The sequence below is a fragment of the Vanellus vanellus genome (genome assembly GCF_965231255.1).
Source record: "Vanellus vanellus genome assembly, chromosome: 8".
Classification (NCBI taxonomy): domain Eukaryota; kingdom Metazoa; phylum Chordata; class Aves; order Charadriiformes; family Charadriidae; genus Vanellus; species Vanellus vanellus.
In genome coordinates, this window is record NC_138913.1 from 28,898,063 (window position 1) to 28,920,025 (window position 21,963).

General features: G+C 52.7%; 1 protein-coding gene across 1 annotated transcript; it reads left to right on the forward strand.

Annotated features, from left to right (window-relative positions):
- Nucleotides 1–8: 8 nt before the first annotated feature.
- On the forward strand, nucleotides 9–15,619 carry DZIP1L (DAZ interacting zinc finger protein 1 like; the record flags this gene model as incomplete). Its single annotated transcript, XM_082486866.1, is given in 20 exon segments — nucleotides 9–116; nucleotides 1,839–1,901; nucleotides 1,903–1,948; nucleotides 1,951–1,994; nucleotides 1,998–2,039; nucleotides 2,042–2,115; nucleotides 2,117–2,183; nucleotides 2,413–2,934; nucleotides 3,823–3,907; nucleotides 4,173–4,297; nucleotides 4,668–4,829; nucleotides 5,060–5,185; nucleotides 6,238–6,366; nucleotides 6,916–6,946; nucleotides 7,601–7,645; nucleotides 9,398–9,534; nucleotides 11,478–11,670; nucleotides 12,060–12,264; nucleotides 14,492–14,631; nucleotides 15,486–15,619. Coding segments are annotated over 20 exon segments (2,478 nt in total).
- Nucleotides 15,620–21,963: the final 6,344 nt, after the last annotated feature.

A 21,963-nucleotide genomic window follows, 5' to 3' on the forward strand; every position in this document is an offset into this window, starting at 1 on the left:
GAGTGGAAATGGTGCTGGTGACCACCTTCAACTCCAAGCTCTGCTGGGTGGTAGTAGCTGCTACCTCTGTGGTGGACCTGCACCCCTCGAGGGCCAACATCTTCATCACCCAGCGGGCAAAATCTCCGTCCTGGCAAAGGAATGCCAACAGTTCCCTTGGGGGTGATGATAAAGATGGCTTTTGCCGCCAGCTCCATCGCATCGGCTGACGTTGCATTATGGAAGTCAAAACACTTACTGCTGTACGTCAGCTCCGGACCTGTCCTGGGCAAATGCAAGTAGGAACCAAAAAGGAGAAATAAATCTCCAGAGCTGGGTTTGCACGTTGCCTGACGCGGTGGTTTTACTGTACCAACATCCCGCTGAGACCTTATATATATATATATATATATATATATATTTTGTAGGAAACGGAAGGAAAACCCCAGCAGGCTCCAGCGCCCATGAGCTTGCCTGGAGCAAGCGATGGGGCAGGTCGGCGTTGACCAACCAGGTGAAACGCAGCGTGAAGGCCTCGTTAATATTAACGAGGTTGTGCAACCCAGCCTTACACCCCCCCCACCCCCCCCCCCCCTCCCGGGGTAGGCGGTAGGTAGGTCGTTAGGAGACTTTTAATGAGTGGTCCCTACAAAGCCCTCCTCTTTAGGAGGAGACGATTCGTGCAACAAAGCCTCACCTGCAGGGAAGAGTGCACCATTAACCCAACAGCTCTATGGATCATGGAGCTATGGGTCAGGGCTATATTTACACCTGTATATACACATATGTGTGTGTATATATATGTACCCTTCACTTTTCATGAGGCGATGAATTGAGTTGTTTGATGTTGCGGTGCTGCTGATGGTACATATCACAGCGGTAATGATAACGATCTTTGCCGGCCCCATACAAGCCGGGAAGGGAAGGGGCTGGCTGACTCGGTGTTTTCAGGTAGGCACCAAAAAAAAAAAAAACCCAAAAACAAAACCAAAAGAGCAAATCCTCATGGTTAATTACCATGTCACACTGATCCGCAGCTGTTCCCAGAGGCTTTTGTGCCTCATCCCAGGTTAGCTGCAGCCCCAAGTCGATGCTTTCCTGTCTCCTGCTGTATGGAGGCAGGGGAATAAGAGAGAAGAGGGGGAGAGAGAAGAGGGGGGGGTCAGGTAAAATTAATGTAGAGCTAAAAAGTGCTTAAAAGAGCCGCCCAGGTTGATGCAGACCAGTTCAGAGGTGTCATTGACCCCTCGTGTTTACGTGCAACAGGCAAAAATGTATTTAGGTGCCTGAGGAGCTGATTAAACAGACTAGAGAGAGGCAGAGATGGAGATGTGAAGGGGCTTGTGCAGGGCAAGAGGAGAACCTCTGAGAGCAAGAGAGGAGGACTTTGAGGGTTCGGAATAGGTTGGAACGCTGCTGAGGTGGCCTGAGACCAAGCCAGCATCGCCAGGAGGCGAGAAGAACCGGGCAGAGGAAGCAACCCCGGCGGCGAGGGTAGCAGAGGGCCTGGAATAGGGGTGGGAAAAACAGTCCCAGGGGGTGGAAAAAACAGTCCCAGGGAGTGGAAGACCAGTCCCAGGGGGGGTTGAAAAAAAGCTCACGAGCTTGTAGATGTCACCGGCTGCGGTATCTGCATCAACCAGCTCCACCCTGTGCCACCCCAGATAACTCCTGGGAAAGGCTGGGATTGTTCCAGCATCAAAAAAAAAAAAAAAAAAATATGAGAACGGGGTTATTTTGTGCCAGGACATGTGCAGGCAGGACAGAAAGCGTCTCCGCTAGGCTGTGGGTTGGGAGAGCCTGCCTGGTGGGATGGAGCCTCTCACTTGCAAACAGCATTTTTGGCCAAAAAAAAAAAGGGAAAAAAAAAAAAGCTGATTTGGGCACTCTTTCTGCTGCAAACAGGCAGCGATAACCGCTGCCCCTTCTTCCTCTGAGTTAGGAGAGGAGAGCCAAGGAAAGCTCGGCTTTTTTGCCCCGTGTCCGCAGTTAATCGGCATCTCCCCGGGTTGCCTTGACCCTGTTTGTCCCCGTCCCGGGAGGACAGAAGCAGCCGCAGGTTGCGCAGGAGCCACGTGCAGGGTGGTGGGACGGTTGTAACCACCGTACACAGCACACCCAGCAACGCACCGGCACCGACTCCGCTCCGTGTCCTGGGGTGCTCAGCTCCCCCCGCCGAAGTCCCAGCCGCATCCAAAAACATGGTAAGTCACCTTTCAGCGAAGAGATTTAGTGTTTTTTGGGTTTGGGAGGTTGTTTTTGTTTTTGTTTTTGAAAAAGAAGTATATTAAAAGGGGCAGGTGGGGGTTTTTTTGTTCACTGCCACAGAAGATAAGCTCCGACCCGCTCCCCGATGCTCACAGTGTGCAGCGGAGCCGGAGGACAGTGGAAATGGGGGGGAATCAGCCCTACCGCATCCCTTCTGCCTTCCAGCCCTTTTCTGCTGGAGTTTACCCCCCGCCGCAGCATCCCGTGCTGGGGCCTGTGGGTATGCCGGCGGCATCCCCGGGACCCGCCATCCCCCCTTTCTGCTTCCAACCCCACCGGATCAGTGTGGACTGGCGGGGCTTCAGCGCCGTGGACGTGGAGCGGGTGGCCCGGGAAGTGGACGTGGCCACCCTCCAGCAGCACCTCGCCAGCATCACCTTCTGCGACCTGGGTGGGGAGCGGTGCCCTCACTGCGGGCAACCGGCGGACCCCATCCTGCTGAAGGTGCTCAGGATGGCCCAGCTGAGCATCGAGTACCTGCTGCACTGCCAGGACCACCTGGGGACCAGCCTGGCTGGGCACGTCCAGCATCTCCAAGCTGCCCATGCCGAGCTGGAGCGCGCCCAGCAGCAGGCAGCAGAGCGGGCGACGCAGCTCCGGGGAGCAAAGGAGGAGAGCAGGAGGTGGAAGAAGCTGGTGGCCACTCAATATCTTCTTCTGCAAGCCGGTCCCGATGCCTACTGCAAGGTGCCGTGGTGGTGGGAAGGTATCTGGGGTGGGAAGCGTCCTGGGGGACGCCTCGTGACAGGGTGGTTTTAAGCATCCTCTAGACCAGTGAAAGATTTCTGGATGCTCCTGGATTTGGGGGGTGATTTTGCTTCCCACCACCACCAAGCTTTTCCCCCTCCTTTCCTGGCTGCTTCTCCATCGCCAAATCAGCCCACTCGCTTATTCCTGGAGAGTAAAAGCCACCCAAACCAGGTGATTTAGGTTCTTACATCCCCACAAGCGCAGCTCTCCCTTCCTCCAGAGACGGAGCAGGGCCCTGTTAGAACCAAGACCTCACTGCTGCTTTGGCCACCTTATTGCACCTCTTTGGTGGGGAAAGTGTTTTTTTTTCCCCTAAGCAGTATACCTGCACCATCAGGATGAGGGGGAATGTCTTCAAGCTGGAATAAGGTAGACAGATTAGATATTAGGAGGAAACTTTTCCCTTTGAGGGTGGTGAGACACTGGAACAGGCTGCCCAGAGAAGCTGTGGCTGCCCCATCCCTGGAGGTGTTCAAGGCCAGGTTGGACGGGGCTTGGAGCAGTCTGGGCTGGTGGGAGGTGTCCCTGCCCAGGGCAGGGGGATTGGAATGAGATGATCTTCAAGGTCCCTTCCAACCCAAACCATTCTATGATCTTGGTTTCTGCCTTCTCCTGACCCATAACGGGTTTTTTTCTTTGGCTTCAGACACAAGAAACTCCTGATACTCTCCATCTATGTTCCTCCAACACGACAGCCCCATCTCTTGAGGTCTTCTTTTTTGCTTTAAAGCAGCAGCGCGTTGTCTGCCAGGCAGGGGACGTGGGGGGGTGCCCCTTTCTGCAGCTCCCAGTCCCTCTGCTGACTTTCTCCCCTCCCATCTCCAGTGCCACCTCTGCGATAAAGCCTTCGTGAAGGACTCCTTCCTGCAAGCCCACATGCAGCGCCGGCACGCCGAGGCCACCAAGGCGGGTGAGCACCGGGACAATTTCTCCCTTCACTTCCCCAGGCACGTTTTCCCCTGTTTGATGTGGACGCTGGAAACCAGAGAGTCGACCCTAGGAGGTTGAAGGCAACTCCTTATAACCTCTTGCTTCTTCTGTGGTTCTGTGAATATTTACAGCGGTTTTGCTCCAAGCTTTCGTAGTATTCCTCCTGGGATTTTGGCTTTGGGTGGGATGGAGAATCACAGATGGCACCACTACTCATGGACCCTCTCTTTCCCCGGGCTTCACAGAGAGGCAGAAGGCAAAGCAGGTGGAGCAAATGGAGGATGAGGTGGAGGAGCTGAAGGCAAAACTTCGGGAGGCGCAGCAGCGGCTGGAAGCGGAGAGGGAAGCAGAGAAGCTGCGCAGGGAGCAGGTATGGGGTGAGGGCACTGCTGCCTGTTTGGAGGAGGGGGGGGAATAATATAGGGGGAGGAGAAGCAATGAGACGCAGGACATATTTAAAGCATGGGTGAAAAAGGCACTGAAACGTATTTTATGGTGGGACTTGTGTTTGTTTCTTTGGAAAATTTGCCCCCCTTCCAAAAAAATCCCCGTGGGAAATGTCGGGTGGAAACAGCTCGTACTGCCTTGTGGTGCGCAGGCAGGCTCGGAGTGGCGATGGGTGTGATGAGAGCGTTGGTGCTCATCCTGCCGGCGCCAAGGCTGCGGCGATGGAGACACCTTTGTTGCTTCTGATCCACAGCCAAGGTGTCTCCTGCCCCGATTTTTCCCGCTCTCTTTAGGAAGCGGAGAGAGCTCGCCAGCGAGAAGAGGAGGGCAGGAGAAATGTGGAAAGGTGGAAAGAGGAGGAGAGGACAAAGCTGCGCAAAGAGGTAGACGGCCTGAGGCAGCTCTTCCTCGCAGCGTTCAAGGACGTGGCCAGCAGGAACAGTGCCATGGAGGGGGTAAGTGAGCCCCCCACATGCTCCTCAAGGCAGGCGAGGGGATGGCCAGGCCTGCTGCTTCACCTGGCCCAGGTGGCATCACAGGTTCACAGCTCAGAGACATCGTTTCTTTGCTCCTGGGGCACACAAGTGTTTTGGGGTCAGAAGAGGTGGCTGACTGAGGTTGTGCTCCCCAGGACAAAAGCAGAGCCTCCCGTGGGACATACAGCTCCTTCCTCTCCCCGCTCCAGAAACTGCAGGAGCTTCGGGCCAGAGAGGTGACGGTGTCCAACCTGGGGAGCCTGAGGGACGATGACACCGAGGAGGCATGGGGCCGGACACCAAGCTGGGCAGAGCAGGAGAGGATGGCAGTGCAGGTGAGCGGTGCGGTACCCATGTCCTTACCCCTACTGCGCATCCCAGGTGGTGTGTTTGGGTGGAGGTGGACCCACATCCACGCACTTCTGTGTGGTATCTGCTTTGTGGACGTCAGGTCTCAGGTCAGGTTCAGGAAGCAATGGGATCCTGCTGGTGTAGAGAAGTGACAGTCCAAGTCCAGAAATGGGACCTGGAGGGTGCAGAGAGCATGTCATGGTCCCAGGTCAGCCCTGCTTGCTGCAGGGAAACCCATCTTCACCTGAGCACTGAAGAAGCTCACCACACGGAGAAGCATTTAGGTACCAAATAAACAAATTTGTTTACCCATCAGCCACCTTCTCAACATCTAAAAACACCTGAAGAAGGCTTTACCATGCATGGTGTCTCTGAACATGGAGTGGGGTGGGAACGGCACCACCGTCAAGGTGCCAACTGTCCTTTGGGACCCAAAGGGAAGCCAAGTTTCTCTGAGTATAAACACCATCAGGTGCTCATGCCCCCAAGAAGCCCTCAGCCCATGGCACGAGGAGGGGGCTGAGGGAGCACTGGGCACAGGAGGTCCAGGTGGGCGCCAGATGTCTTTGGCAGTTCCCAAGCACCTCGCTCAGAAAAGGCCGGGAAAACCCTCATGGTTTTTCTCCATCTTAGCTTCAAACCCCAGAAATGTTTGGTCTCTTTGGAAAAAACAGGGATGTCCTCTCTGCATATCAGCCCAGTGAGTGGTAGCCAGAAAGAGTGGGGATTACACACTTAAAATGAGCCGTGGCTGGACTTCGAAGCCCAGGGCAACGGAGTATACTTATAGGGTTATCAAGGGGAAAGAATAAACAAAATGCAGCAACTGAAGCGGTCGATGAGGAGACATGAGCTTGCCACCAGCAGACTTTGAAGCTGGCCGTATGTCTTCTGCAAAGCCAGATCTGCCCTTTGGAGGACGTCTCAACAATGAATAAAAACGCAGAGAGCTGCCCTTGCTGGTGAAGGGAAGAGGTGGCTCCAAACCCGTCTTTACCATGTCCAAGTCTTCTCGTTCCTTTTTTGCCCCTCTCAGTTGACGAAAGAGATGAAGATGCTCCGTGCCGCCCCATCCCAGGACCAGCAGGTGGTTATGGACCGTATCCATCAGCGGAGCACCCGGCTCAGGGAGCAGCCCAAGGTCATGAAGTCCCAGGAGAAGGAGGCAAGTAAAATAGAGCAAAGGAGGCTTGGGTTCATCAAGAGGGTTTAAGCAGATGTTTAACTCTAAGCAGCCTTGAAATATTTTCTGCGTTGAGACTAAGCCTCATTTCGAGCTCGTTCTGTAATGCTTTGCTACAATTCAGCTCTTTTTTATTTTGCGCTCATTAAACATGAAGCATTACATGAATATCATGGGCACGAACCATGCCCACGGGGGTGTACATCACCAGAGCAACACTTTGCATCACAATTTGGAGCATCTTTTACTCGTTGTCAGACCTGTGAATAGCACGCGGGGTATAACAGGATGGCACCTGATGTGCTAGTGACCATATCATGGAAAGGAGAACCTCTAAGCTGACCCCTCACAGGTATGGTCTGCTTAAGGGAAATAGCTCTTGGGGGGCATATGTGCCCACTTGAGGCTCTTGCTGCTTTCTGCTGCTTTTTTCTGAAGGCATTTAATAATAATACTCTGCAGAGAGAGGTAAAATTACCCAAAATTATAGACAAACGATCGGTGAATGATGCCCAGTCTGTTTCTTTGCAGATCAAGCTGCTCTCTGCAAGCAAACCTGAAGGTAATTGCGTTTGTAAAGTGAATCAATTTGGGTGTAGATCAATTTTTTCATAGCACCGACCACAGCTCTGGTCGCTGGCACAAAACTAACTTGTCTCTTGGGTGGGTTTCGCATTGGCGCCGTACTCCAAAGGAATGAGATCTCACAGCAAAAGGACGACCTTGCCTCCTCCAAAATGATGCCGGTGGTTATTTGCATAAAAATAAGGAGCTGAGGCACACCGTGGTTTCTTCTTCACAGTCCTGGTTTTCTGTAATCGAGTGCCAGGGGAAGAAAAAGGGGACTTCTCGGCTCCCTGATGCCTGCGGCGCAGCCGAGCGCCCGCTCAGCTCCTGCTGCTCAGAAAACCAAAAAGGCCATAAACCAGAGATGGTTATTAGCACATACCCAAGGAGTCCATCACTGACCCCAGCCCTGAGGGACAGCAGAGGGCTATTTGCCATCCTCCAGCCGGTGGCCTTGGCGGGCAAACGCCCTGGGGTTTCCCTCAGGGATGTTCTCCAATGTGTGCCAGACCTGGGCCAGGCTTGGGTCCCCAAAGGGACACGTGTGTCCATACTTTCCATACAGGAAAACCAGGTGGTGATCAGCGCTTGCTTCTGCGCTGGGGCCTCAGCTCCTCTTTGACCCTCACAGGCTCCTTTCTTCCCACAGTGACCCAAGAGGTGACCAAAGTGGTGGCTGGTGGAGAGTCATCAGGTGGGTATCGGATTTGGGACCATCCCTGTGCCAAGAGCACCAGGATGAAGCTGACGTTTGTCTTGGTGGTGTTGTGCAGTGAGGACGAGGGGTCCTGGGCAAAGCTGGAGGCAATGTGGTGGTGGGCTGGGGGCAGAGGGGGTGAGCTCACTGGTTCCTTCTTGGCTGTGCGGAGTATGATCGCGCCACAACCAGCCCTGCCACCAACGCTTCACCCAGAAAAGCTGTCCCAGGCAGCTGCTGGGTTGCAGGTGGGATTTTGGAAAAGTTGTGGCCCGGAATTAATCAGATTAGAGGAGGAAGTCGCCCCTTTGTAGAGGGATGTAGTCTGCTGAGGGCAACCAGTTGCTTGCTGTGGGACTGGTGGGACCCACGTTGCCAAAGAGGAGAAGGGTCATGGAATCATGGAGTTTCAGAGTTGGAAGGGACCTCTAGAGATCATCTAGTCCCACTCCCCTGCTAAAGCAGGATTGCCCAGAGCACATTACTCAGGACTGCATCCAGGCGGGTCTTGAAAATCTCCAAAGAAGGGGACTCCACAACCTCCCTGGGCAGCCTGTGCCAGTGCTCTGTCACCCTCAGCGTAAAGAAGTGTTTCCGTGTATTTGAACGGAACTTCCTGTGTTCTAACTTGTGCCCATTACCCCTCGTCCTGTCACTGGGAACCATTGAAAAGAGCCTGGCTCCATCCTCCTTCAACCCACCCTTTAGATACTTGTACGCCATAATAAGGTCTCCCCTCAGCCTTCTCTTCTCCAGGCTAAAGAGTCCCAGCTCTCTCAGCCTTTCCTCATAAGGCAGATGCTCCAAGCCCTTAACCATCTTAGTTGCCCTTCGCTGGACTCGCTCCAGCAGTTCCCTGTCCCTCTTGAACTGGGGAGCCCAAAACTGGACACAGTATTCCAGTTGTGGCCTCACCAGTGCAGAGTAGAGGGGGAGAATGACCTCCTTTGACCTATTGGCCACACTCTTCCCTATGCAGCCCAGGATTCCATTGGCCTTTTTGGCAACAAGGGCACATTGCTGGCTCATGGATCATTTACTGTCTGCTAGGACCCCCAGATCCTTCTCCTCAGAGCTACTTCCCAGCAGGTCCGCCCCTAACCTATACTGGTGCTTTATGTTCTTCCTCTCCAGGTGCAGGACCTTGCGCTTGCTTTTGTTGAACCTCATTAGGTTCTTCTCTGCCCAGCTCTCCAGCCTGTCCAGGGCACGCTGGATGGCAGCACGGCCCTCTGGGGTGTCAGCCACCCCACCCAGTTTGGTATCATCAGCAAACTTGCTGAGGATACACTCTGTCCCCTCATCCAGGTCATTAATTAATATATTGAACAAAATTGGACCGAGTATTGACCCCTGGGGGACACCACTGGTTACAGGCCTCCAATCAGACTTGTGCCGCTGATCACAACCCTCTGAGTTCTGTCACAGCCAGATCTCAATCCACCTCGCTGTCACCTCATCTAGCCCATACTTCCTTCAGCTTCCTAATGAGGATATTATGGGAGACAGTGTCAAAAGCCTTGCTAAAGTCAAGGTAGATGACATCTACGACTCTCTCCTCACCCAGCCAACCAGTTATAACATCATAGAAAGCTATCAGATTGGTCAAGCATGATTTACCCTTGGTAAATCCATGTTGACCACTTCCAATAACTTCCTGTTCCTCAATGTGTTTGGAGATGAGTTGGGTCCCACCAGTCTCCTCCCAGTGCACTACTGCACTGGTACCAGCACCCACCTTTACTCCAGACAGGGAAGAAGCTGCCCTGGGCAGCAAGCAGAGGTTGCTGGAAGCCCTGCGGAGAAACCCAAACCTCCTCAAGCAGTTTCGCCCCATCCTGGAGGAAGTGCTGGAGGAAAAGCTGGAGAGCATGGGGGTCAAGAGAGTAAGTCTGTCCTTTCAGTACCCGTATTTGAAATGCCAACCCTGAGCTAGTGCAGGGACACAAAGACTGCTCTAAACTGGTTTTGGTTTTTTTTTTGTTTTTTTTTTTTTTTAATTTATTTTGGGGGACGGGGGGAAGCAGCCAAAACACTAACCAGCAGTAAAAAAAAAAAAAAAATAATAATAATCCCTTTCTGGAGCAATCGCAGCCTGAGTGGCAAATGGGAAGGTGGAGGCAGAATCACGCAGTAGCAGAGGGAATAAACTGCTGTGCTCCCATTGCTGAGGTCGGTTATTAGTATCTCTCCAGCAAATCTGTCTCACAAGCAGCCTTTCATATGCTAAATTACCCAGGGCTCCCTCTCTTCTAGGGAAGGAGGGGTGTTTGAGGGCACAGCAGCCCCCCGTCATGGGGATTTCAAGGGGACTTTCACCATCCGAGTCCTTTTCATGCCAAGCATATTAAATAGTACTGCTGAGAAGTCTTCTTGAGCTCCCAGCAATGCAACACCACCACCTAGCACCTTGCGGCGAGCACGGCTGCCGGGGACCTGCATTGCTCCGTCGACCCGTGTTTCTGCACAAGGCAGCGTTTCTCTTCCAGGTCCCAAGGGCACGAAAAGAAGCGCAGCGACTGAATGACTTCTTGCGTGATTTTTTTTCTTGGAGGTGCTTTTAAGGAGCACAGAATCCCAGAGTGGTGAGGGTTGGAAGGGCCCTCTGGAGCTCCCCCAGTCCCACCCCCCACCAGAGCAGGGGTACCTCCAGCAGTGGCACAGGACACGTCCAGGCGGGTTTGGAATGGCTCCAGAGTGGGAGACTCCCCCCCTCTCTGGGCAGCTGTGCCAGTGCTCTGCCGCCCCCACAGGAGAGAAGTCCCTCCTCAGGTTGAGATGGAGCTTCCTGTGGTCAAGTCTGCGCCCGTTCCCTCTTGTCCTGTCACTGGGCACCGCTGAAAAAAGACTGTTCCCATCCCCCAGCACCTTCCCTTTAAGGAGTTATAAGCATTAATAAGATCCCCCCTCAATCTTCTCTTCTCCAGACTGAAAAGCCCCACGCCCCTCAGCCTTTCCTCATAAGAGAGATGCTCCAGTCCCCTCATCGTCTCTGTAGCCCTTTTCTGGACCCTCTCCAGCAGTTCCCTGTCCTTCTTGACCCGGGGAGCCCAGAACTGGACACAGTGCTCCAGATGTGGCGTCCCCAGGGCAGAGCAGAGGGGGAGGATGACCTCCCTCCACCTGTTGGCCCCACTCTGCTTGATGCCCCCCAGAGTGCCATTGGCCTTCTTGGCCGCCAGGGCACATTGCTGATTCATGGGCATCCTGTTGTCCACCAGGACTCCCAGGTCCCTTTCCACAGAGCTGCTCTCCAGCAGGTCAGCTCCCAACCTGTACTGGTGCATGGGGTTATTCCTCCCCACATGCAGTACCCTACTGGGTTCGTTCCACATCGGCTGGAGCCCCTGGCATGTCCTCCCTTCTCCCCGGCATGTTATTTGGGAACACTGAGGTGGTGTCAAAAGTAGCAGAGGGGCAGACCCACAGGCGTACACACACACACCCTCCTTCACCCTTCGCTTCTCATCATTTTACAACTCTACGAGCCCAGGACACTCATGGTCACAAAAGCTCCTCGAGCTGTGAATACCTCCCAAGACAAAATGCTGTGCTCACGCTGTAAGCCTAGAAATTGCCCCAAATAGTTGATTTACTCTTCAGCAGTGATTTACTCTTCAGCAGTAATTTACCAAAGCTTTGCAAATGTGGACTGTTTGCATGGGATGCATTGCGCTGGGGAAACGATGGGTAAGAGCTGGTAAGAGCTTCCTTGGGGTTCGGATGGGGCTTGGAGCTTGCAGGATGCTCTTGAGATACGGACAGTGCTTCCGAAGTCTTGGTTCACCACCCAGCTCTGTGGGAGGACATCAGGGCCCCTCTGCTTTAGGTTGCGAAGGGGATCTCGGCTCGGACCTACAAAAGCCTCCAGGCTCTGGTCAGGCTTCAGCAGCAACAGAAGGCTGAGAAATTTCCAGATCTCCTCCACCTGAGGGATGAGTTGGTCCAAGCAGTGATGAAGAAAGTCAGGCGATGCAAGAAGCCCAGCGGTGCTGTGCCTCGACAGGTCTCCGTCATCCCAGGTGAAGTGACCTCCTTCTTCTCTACATACCAACTGTGGGGACCTGTGGCCACCCACCGATGGCCATGGGACACCGTTCCCTTACCCAATGAGACAACAAGGCAGAGAAAGTGCAGGAAAGAGCATTTAGGGTGATACAAGTCTCTGCAATCGCTCTCTACATATTGACCTCATGTGGGTTGGCCTGACATATTTAGGGAAAAAACATCAGCTGTCCCCCAAAGCCCCAGCAAAGTGAAATACAGGTTTGGCAGTGCTTGCAAATCCCTTTCCCCCCCCTTTTTCTACACAACCCCATGTTGGGTGGGCTGCGTGGCTCCCCCAAGGGCAGCCCACAGGACTACCAGGAGGCGGGTGGTGATTCTTCTTGCTCTCAATATTGTTTTCCAGCTCAAAGCCTGAAGAGCCCCAGGTCCCTTCGTGGGTCACAGCCCATGGTGGTACCAGCTACAGTAAAACATAAAACCTTGGTGATACCCCAGCCTGCTCCTAGGACCAGAGCCTGCTCCACCCACAGCCCCCGGAGAACTCCCTGGGGCACCCTGAGGACCTCCAAAGCCAGCAGTCCCCACCGAGGACTTGTGCCACAGCGGAGGTGAGTGCCATCACTTCCTTTCAGTCTCCATGGAGGTGGGCAGTGCCCGAGACCCTCAGCTACAACCATGCCCCAAATACTCTGGGGTTTGCCCAAACACCAGCACCTTTGGAAACTGCCAAGCGGTGGGTGATGTGGCACCCCAGAGGGGTTTGTTCAGAAAAGGAGTTTCCTGGGGCCTCCCTGACCATACAGGCTGACTGAAACAGGTCAGCAAAGTCAGACCTGAGAGCTTGTACCCACCACGTGGTGCTAGAGATAAACATGGGGCATTCCCCACTGCTCTTCGGCTCCTTCTTCCCCTCCCAGAACCTCTGCAAGAGGGAGAAGGAGTTCTCTTGGGGTTTTGGAGTGAAATAAGTTAAAAAAAAGAAAAGCTTGGAGAAACTGTGCAGACCATGCAGAGGAGAAATAACATGGAGAGGGTGTGAGAGGGCAGCAGGGAGGGAGAGGAGCTCATCTGTGGCCAAGAGCAGGTGAGAAAAAGGAGTTACTTGTTTGCTCCAGGAGCAAGAAAAGCCCCATCTGGGTTTTAATCTCGAGCAAAGCAATACCAAACGCAGGCAAGGCATGGGCGTGAGGATTTGTTGGAGATGTTTGCAGTCAGTGGGTGTGATGGACCTGTCCGTGTCCATGGGGAACGCGGGGCTTCTCCATGGGCTGCCTTGCTCAGGGCTGGGTCATAGCCCAGAGCATCACTGGGCTTCCCCGCATCTGCTTCAGGAGTGGGGAAGGGGGACTCCAGAGCAACCCCATGCATGACCCATCTCTCTGTGCACCAGCTCAGACGTGGCGCTGGGAGGGGAGCAGCCCACCCTGTCCCCCGTGAAGCTCAGCCCTCAGCAAGAGACGGCTTTCTCTGCGGTGTTGCTGGGGGATGAGACGGACTCCAACGGGTCGGACCAGGATTCCCTGGAGGAAACAGTTGGTTCAGGTACTGCCTGTTCTTGTAGCAACCGCTATGGGGCAGCGAGGTGGTGGGGACAGTCCTGGTGAGCATCATCAGTGCTACCATGTCACCTTCTTCCTGGGGCTGAAGCAGGACAAGTCTTACCGTGCCGTACCCCATATCCAACCAGACAACGGGGGGCACCAGTCGCTTTATCCATTGGCAACTTGTGTGCCCGGCTCTGCCAGGGTATTTTCCAATAAATCCTGTGGCCGTTTCTTTGCACAGAAGGAAACCAGACTGTCTGGAGGATGCAGGGAACCCCACAGGACCTAAAAGGCTGTCAAAAACAAGGAGAAAAGCTTGTTTTAGCTGTTGTCTATGTGCTGTAAAACCTGATGTGAACCACATATAAGGGGATGATGTGGGGACTCCTCCTGGGCCCCTCAGAGAGTTGGGGGATGGCAGGAGGCACCTTTCACCTGAGCATTAACTGCAGAGAGCAACAGGTACTCCTTGTACGTGGCTGTGGCGCGTCCCAGGCCAAAAAAGAGCCCTCAGTTCTGTGTGACACACCGTTAGCCCAGGCTGTGTGTGCGGATGGAGGGTTCCTCCAGCATCCTTGCATGTACCGGAGCGTTACCCGCCCAGGAGGTGGGTAACCATCTTGTTCCACCCCCCTGGTCAGGGACACCTCCCACCAGCCCAGGTTGCTCCAAGCCCCGTCCAACCCGGCCTTGAACACCTCCAGGGATGGGGCAGCCACAGCTTCTCTGGGCAACCTGCGCCACGGGCTCACCGCCCTCACAGGAGATAATTTCTTCCTGATATCTCATCTAAATCTCCCCTCTTCCAGTTTGAAGCCATTCCCCCTCGTCCTATCACTCCATGCCCTTGTAAAATGTCCCTCCCCAGCTCTCCTGTACCCCTATAGGGACTGGAAGGGGCTCTAAGGTCTTCCCGGAGCCTTCTCTTCTCCGGGCTGAACCCCCCCAACTCTCCCAGCCTGTCCTCCCAGCAGAGGGGTTCCAGCCCTCCCAGCATCTCCGGGGCCTCCTCTGGCCCCGCTCCAACAGGTCCATGTCTTTCCTATGTTTAGGGCCCCCGAGCTGGAGGCAGCACTGCAGGGGATCCATGGATCCCAACCCGTTTATTCAATTCACCAAACGTTTGCTTCCTGAAATAGCTCTGTTGGGATGGATCCAGACAGCGCTAGCGAGCTTAAGCTCTTTAGAAACCAGCTCACCCTGGGGCGGCTGGTGGTCCCCTCCCTTCTCACTCAGCTGTGCCATCACCGTGCCCTGGGGCTCCCTGTTTAACCTGCTGTGCCCTGTACAGGGACAGCCACATCCACGATGGTGAGGCTCCTGGAGAGCCGTCTGGATGCAGTGACCCAGAGACCGCCCGGTGTGGTGAAACTCTTCCCAGCCCTGAGCTCGGCATCGCCAAAAACCAGCCAGCCCACCAAGAAACTCCAGGTACCTTGTGCGAACGGCCACAGGGTTGTTTTCCGGCATAATTTCCTTAAAAAAAAAAAAAAAAAAAAAAAAAAAAGGCATGTCATGCCTTCTTCTGAGCTCCTACCCATCAGCAGTGCCACAGGCCATAGTCTGTGCGCAGGGAGTTCGAACTTACAGCAGCAGAGACTTGGCCCCTTCATCCAGTTACAGACATCTGTCCTTCCCCTGATGTTTGTCTGTTCACCCTCTCTGGGGGGAAAAAAAATAATAAAATCATTATTCATGCAGTTGGGAGCAAAAACAGTAAGCAGCAGAGAATCAAATTGAGAAAAGGTCTCTGGAACAAATCCAGAGATAATTGGAGTGATGCAATGGTGAAATTATTAAATTACTATAACAGGACTTAAACGTAACCTCAATTTGAGGGGGAGAGCTGATGTAATTAAAGCGGTGGCAGTGTCAGAATCAAATTGCTTTTTAGGAGGAAAAAAAAAAATTTAAAAAGATTTACCCAAGGAAAGCCCTGGCACAAATACTGGGAAGATTTTTTTTTTTTTTCCTTGAAGGCAATGAAATTCTAAGCCTTCATCTGGCAAAGTAAAAAAAAAAAAAAAAAAATAAAAAAAGAAAAGTGAAGCATGAAGTTTATGGGAGAAGTTGCAAGGCATGGAAACAGAGAAAGGGTCTCCCGTGTGGTGTCCTGATGCAACCACGTTTGGTCCTCTTTGCTCTAACTTTTGCATCAGCGTGATGGAGAAGAAATCCCCATTGATATGTAGTAGTGGGGGGGGGACACCGGAATACCAATGTGGGGTGTGTGTCTGGCCCTTCTGCTCCCCTTCACCCTCTCTGTGCTCCTCTCCAGTCTGCAGGTGACAGCGGTGACCTGGAGACCTCCCTGGAGGACCTGGCGCTGGTGGCTGCTGATGCTCGGAGGACCACCTCGGTCCCCAGGGCCCCGGGGAGCCGGGCTGCGAGGGGACACATGGTGGTGACAGGGAAGTGACAGCCCTCTGCCAGCAGCCACTGGATGGTGCCACAAGACCAGAAACGGGCAGCAGCCGTTCTGCAGCCTCCCTGGGGGTGCTCCTGGGCTCCAACCACCCCTCTTTTGGCCAAGACCCCAATATTGGGGCTCTTCCAGACAGCACGGGGGGGGTTGGGTCCTCCCTGAGCGGCTGCTGAGGATTGCATCAAGGAGGAGAAATACTGAAAAGGAGAGATTTCTGCTTTCCCTTTATGCACGCGCAGAAGCTGTAACACGGTGCCATGAGCTCTCGGAGCCCTGGCAGATCTCCGTGGACATCACACCCCAAGGGCTGGGGCCAAGTGTCCACGTTGGACACAGCCCGACACTTGCGTGCGGCTTTTTGATTCTTTAAGCAGTCCAAAAAACAGAGTTAGGGAGGGGAGAGAACGGCTTTCCTTCTCATCGGGTCTCTTTTTGCCGCTGCTCCTGAGGGTGATGGAAAAGTTCTCATTTTCTCTTCTGGGACAAACCAGGACTGATGTGCTTGGACAGAATAACAAGGCTGTCTCCTTCCTCCTTTCCTTCTTGAATGGGTGGAAACTCCCACCCAAAGGATGATTTTTGGCGCTGCAAACATGACCACAGAAGCCTGGCTCCGCTGCTACTGCTCATCTGTGTAAATTAAGTTCATTTCCCTGATTTTCTCTGCATTTGTAGCAGTGCGTCTATGATCTTGATCCTGTAAAAGTATGAAATCTTGGAAAATGCAGCAGGAAAAAAAAAAAAAGGCACTTCTCAGTTTCTCTTCTCTTTCCCAACCCGCTCCACTGCCGCTTCAAACTTCTGCGATTCCTTATTTATCGTTTGCCCGTGGATTTTAATGCCAGGGAGCAGAAAGCGCAGCCAAGGGCTGAGCAGAACCGGCTCAATCCATTTCGTTTCACTGAACAGCAAAAGTGCCTTCCAGGTAACTGTCCCCAAACATGTAGATAACCCTTTGTATTTTGTAAATCCCCGACGTCCCCCGGAAGGCGCGCGTTCACCCCGGCTGCTTATACCCACCCAATACTGTGTGGCATTGTAGCTCTGTACCTTGAAAAGGATTTTTTTTTTTTTTTTTTTTTTTACATTTCCATCGGTCAAGCTGAAGGACAAGACCCGGCCGGTGTTGTTCATTGCTCACAGTGCTGCTGCCACACGCTGAATTTAACAGCCCTTGTGGTTTTTTTGGTCGGCGTCCGCCACAGCAAATGCCGCTTTTAATAAATTAAATAAAGGAGAGGTGTTTTCACCCCTTTCAGAGCACCGGTGTTGGGAACCAGGGAAAACAAATGAGTTTTTTACCTGTAAGAAATTACAGGTGGAGGTAGCGGTGGACATTTGCTCCTGGGAGAGGGGTCCTGGCTCACTTTCTGCCCTCCCCTACAGCAGCCCAGAGTTGGGCTGCGGTGCCGACACGGTCCAAAACCCGCTAAATTTCTGCCCCAAAGAGCAAACGGGTAGGAAAAGGGCAGAAAGCAGAAGCTGTTCCGCCTTGCCTACGTGGGCAAGCTCGGTGCCAAGGCGGGCACCTTGCCCAGGGCTAAAATCTAAATCACACAGGTCGTGCCGGCTGCTGGCCAAACCCTGCCAGGAGTTGGCCGCTCCTGCCAACCAGCGCAAGAATTGCTCTCGTGTTCCTTTTTTTACCAGTGGTTGTCACACCTGAGGTGCTTCCGAGCCATCGCAGTAGAGCTTCAAGTTGAGCCTCAACTCGACACCATGTCCAGATGGTGCCAGAAAGGCGGGGGGTGGGGGGGGGGAAATTCCCCTAACTTCGGGAAACTCCAAAAATAGGTGACAGCCTTCTGCAAAGGGAAAGGTGGCACTTGTACTCTGACAAATGAATAAATATAGATACAGACAAAGTGGTTTTATTTCCAATTGGACTTTTTGAGCCAGCACGCGGCAAGCCACGCGGCAGAGGATGCGTGGTGGGCACGGCAGCGCCATGAAGATGCACCTCGGGTTATCCCAGGTGATGGGCTCTTGTCTCCGGAGAAGAGAAGAGGAGGGAGAGAAGCGGCTCCAACGATACCATCAACGTGTTTTGTCCAGAAAAGAAAATTTTACTCCGTTTTTGTTTTCCGTATTGTTTTAAGGACACCTTCCCCAGATAAAGCAACTGCTCGCATGTCCCTTTTTAGAGTACCGTCCTTTCCTTGATGGCACCAAATTGGGCCTCGCTGCTGGGTATGCAGCACGAGTCCCGCACTGTGCTGCACGACGCAGAACCGGCGGAGATGCTCCCCGAGCAGGAGGATTACAGCAGCCGGCGGGGGGGGGGGGGGGGGGGGGGGAATGCAAAACAAAGCAAAGCAAAACAAAGCCAGCAAGAAAGGATGTGGTGGACAAGAAAGTCAGACGAAGGAGCAGGGACGCTCGCTCGCAGCCGAGGTTCAATAGGCAGACAAGTGGTCCTGATGCTTCCGTCGCACAAATATTTCTTTGTGACTGCGTTGAGGAAACAAATTCGCCTTCTCCCGCTGGAGAACAGCAGCAGAACAAGCACCGACTCCAAAATTCGTTCCCCTCACCCTGTAAAGATGCCACGCTGCAACGCCATGAGGTGATGGGGAGGCTGCCGCGGGCAGGGGTGGCCCGTGCAGACCACAGGCGTCCTGCCCCTCTTGGAGCCCGAGACTGCATTCCCCTCCCTCGCAAACCTTCAGGGCCAATCCTGCCCACCAGCACGCTGTGGTTGTGCACTGCCAAGCACGCTGCTTGCTTGGTGGCAAGGGTGGTGGAGCAGGTTCCACCGCGGGCTGGAGCACGCATGCCCGTCTGTGCTGCTTGACGTCCAGCGGCTTATCCTGAAAAGCTTAAAGAAAAACCCCAGACCCTGCGGTTTTGTTAAATGATGGAAGCTGCAACCCTAGCACCATGGCGTGATTTGGAGGAGCGGGTCCGTGTTTTTTCCTGGCCATGGTTTTACCTCTCGTCCAGTGCAAGCAAGCCTAGTCCTCAACCCTCCACCCCAACCTGCAGCCCCCACCTGGACACATAACCCCATCCTCAAACTGCTTCCCTTAAATTCCCGCAGCTTTTTATTTTCCTCCCTCCAATATTCCGACCTTGCCTTCAGCCCAGCACAGCATGGAGACTTTTCCACGGTCTTCACCAATTGCTGAAACCTCGTTTCTCCTACCGACCAGAAGTGTCTCCTTTGGCTTCGTCCTCTCTGGAGCCTCCGGGAACGGTAAAACAAGTTCGGAGCTAACACCATAAAGAACCGGCCGACTTAATGAAGGCAAAACCACGCCAATCAAGGTGAAAAATTTGCGCTGCCGTGGCAAATTGAAGCGTCAAAGAGAAACCTCAGGTTGGTTTTACAAGCACCGTCCCAGCCGACGCCTGCACAACCAGCTTCCAGCTTGGAGGTACTATGATGGAGTCCTACCATTTAGGACATCCACGGGGCATCAGCATGACCCCCTTCCCTTGCCAGGTGTTTAATGCCGTCGAAGTCTCATGCTCTTTAAAAAAATCTTGGTTTTTCTCAACGGCATTTGTCTTCGCCGGCCTCCACTTATGGGAAATACTTTTATACAGTGTGAATATGTGTGGGACAATTAGTAGACAATTGAACCCCAGCACTAACAATCTCAGAATGCCATGCAACTCTCCCAAATAATAGCAAGCTGGGAAGAAAAAAAAAATAAATAAAGGAAAAGAAAAATCCTGTCAAATGTATTCAGCTGGAATATCTTACCAAGAGCGCTATTCTCCCATAATATTTGGGGCAAGCACAGTGTCATAAATCTTAGTGCTATTAATCCGTAGACTCATTCATCTCTGTTCAGCTATATAAAAGCAATAACCTTGTCACTATAGGAAGGGAGATTGGGCTTTTAATTGCATAGAGATTTCAGGAGAGTTCTTATCTCGGAGTCCAATTTGTGGCCGCAGATACGGGGTCTTTGCTTCCCCTGGTCAAAGTCCACGCAAATCTGCCACGCTCTCACCCGCTTATAAACGTCGCAGAAGCTCAGAAAGAACCTATACGGAGCTCCGCTGGCAGATAATACGCACGGCCCTCTCGGCGTTTGCTTTATTAGATAAGCCTGTATTTAATTAGCTCCTCTGAAACAGGATACGCGCTTTTCGGAGGATGATCAAATTGATGGAAACAAACCCGCGCGCGTCGCCCATCACCGTTTCCCTGCCGCATCTCCCTTGGCTCTTGCGAGCGCTGCTACCAAACACATCCTTTGCCCTCCAGTTTATCGCCCATAAAGGCAAAAATAAGCGATGAGGGGTCTTCCATCCCTTCAGGTGAAGTGCTGGGGACCCAGGCGTGGCGTAGGGAGCAGAGGCTGTGTTTTGGGTCCCCCGGGCAGAGCATGGACCGGGAGACCCGTCTCCCCGTGCAACCAGAACTTACCACCCCGGGCCATGGACGTGGCACGGGGGTTTGCGTCCCTTTGTGGGCATTGGGACACAACAGAGCTGGGACACAATGAGCTGCCACCAAGACGTGGTTGGGGCATCCTGGGGAGAAGGGGGTTCAGGATCTCTTTTTTTTTTTTCTCAAAGTCAAAAAAAAAAAAAATTAATTAGGGTATCCTCATTTTTTTTTTTTTTGAGCCTGCAGGGCCACAGCCTGGAAATGGGAACTTTGCCCTCACCAGAGACTAAAATCTTGCCCTAAGGAGGTGGCTTCAGCTGCAGGGCTCGTAGGAGACAGAGGAGTTCAGCCGAAAAGGGAATATTTCTGTGAGGGAAATGCCAAGCGCTTTCTGCAGTAGGAACCGCAGCTTCGTGGCTGCGGACGACGGTTCTCCCCGCGCCGTCATTCCCCCAACGCGCGATGCTCGTCGCTCACGGTGCCACCCGCCGGGAGATAAGGTCCATTATGGCCAGAAAAAGCAGGGAGCAGCCGTAATATCAGGCGGTGTTATACAGCAAACAGGCTCATGAAGAAATGATTCTCCGCTTCGGAATTTGAAATTTTTTTTTTTTTCTCTCCAGTAAAGTTTCCCGCAATGAAATCTTTCATACCGCAAGTTGTTGGCAGAGGCAAGGAAATGAAAACTGATGGTGGAAGATTAGGAATGTACCGAGGGCAGGAATTCCCGGATACAGCTCTGTCTCAGCTCTCTGCCGCTCTCCCTGGCGCTCCAGCCCGCAATCTTGTCATCTACACGCTTGCACACATCAAAGCAAAACGGAGAGCAAGCCGGCTGGGTCAGTTTGTCAGAGTTATTTGTGTCGCATAAAAATAAAATGTAACTTTCAAAGTTGGTTTTTTAGTTTGGGGTTTTTTTTTGTTTTGTTTTTTGGTTTTTTTTTACGTGCGCACATCTATTTTTGCTCTAACGCAGCCAGAAACTCGTATTTCATTTTTTTTCTGGGTGCTCTTCTGTATTTTTCGTTACCCTCTGTACCTTTACCTAACCACCACTTATGCGCTTCCTATCTAAATTAAACATTCCTGTGCTTCCCAGCCCCTTTTCCAGGGGCGGTTGGCAGGAGTGGGAGCATACCAGCGATTTTTCTGCCCTCCTAAGAACAATGAAGTATTTAGAAGTGTTTAATTTCTACCTTGAAAGTTGGGCAGATGCTGGACTGGAAGCGGCCTCAAACCCCACAAGACCCATTTACTTGCTGACCTGTACTCCCCAGCAAGCCCAGTGTCCCCAGCACAGACCGGTTTCATTGCATCAGTGGGTTGGGGTCCCCCGATGCATATTTGTCTGCTTTTCTGATATTTTGTCGCAGCATATAACTAAATATATCTTATAAAGGGAAAAATAAAACCCTCATTTTTTTATTTTTTCCCCTCAACCGCACATACTTGGTCATGCTGCTCCCGAGAAGCCGCAGAACCCGAAGCTGAGGTGAGTTTAGCCGAGCAGGAAAGTTGGTAGCTGCTGTTTGTGACAAAGAGAGAACGAGTGAAAACATTGCTTTTGGTCTTAAAGACTTTATCTTTTTTAATATTCATGTAAAAAAAAAAAAAAACAACAAACAACTAACAAAACAAACAAACAAAAAAAAAAATCCAGCATGCAAAAAAGAGGCAGAAAAGCTAAATCTATGCTGAGAGACAGGGAAAAATCCAGTGTAAAGAATAGCAATATTTTAAAAATCGGATGGGCTTTACCTCTGCAAAACTGAATTGTTGTCCATGAAAAGCAGATCCTTAAAACAGTCCTTCGCCAGTACAAAAGGCAGAGCCAGCCCTGACATCCGGCAGAGGCAGCGATTTACCCCAGGTAGCAGCAGGGGCCAACGTCCAGTCTGAGATAGCACCAAGAGCTTCTGTTGGATGGAAGCTCTTCCCACTTGCATGGTGGTCATCTTCTTCAGCCATCGGCCCCTGGCGCCGCACCCTGCCA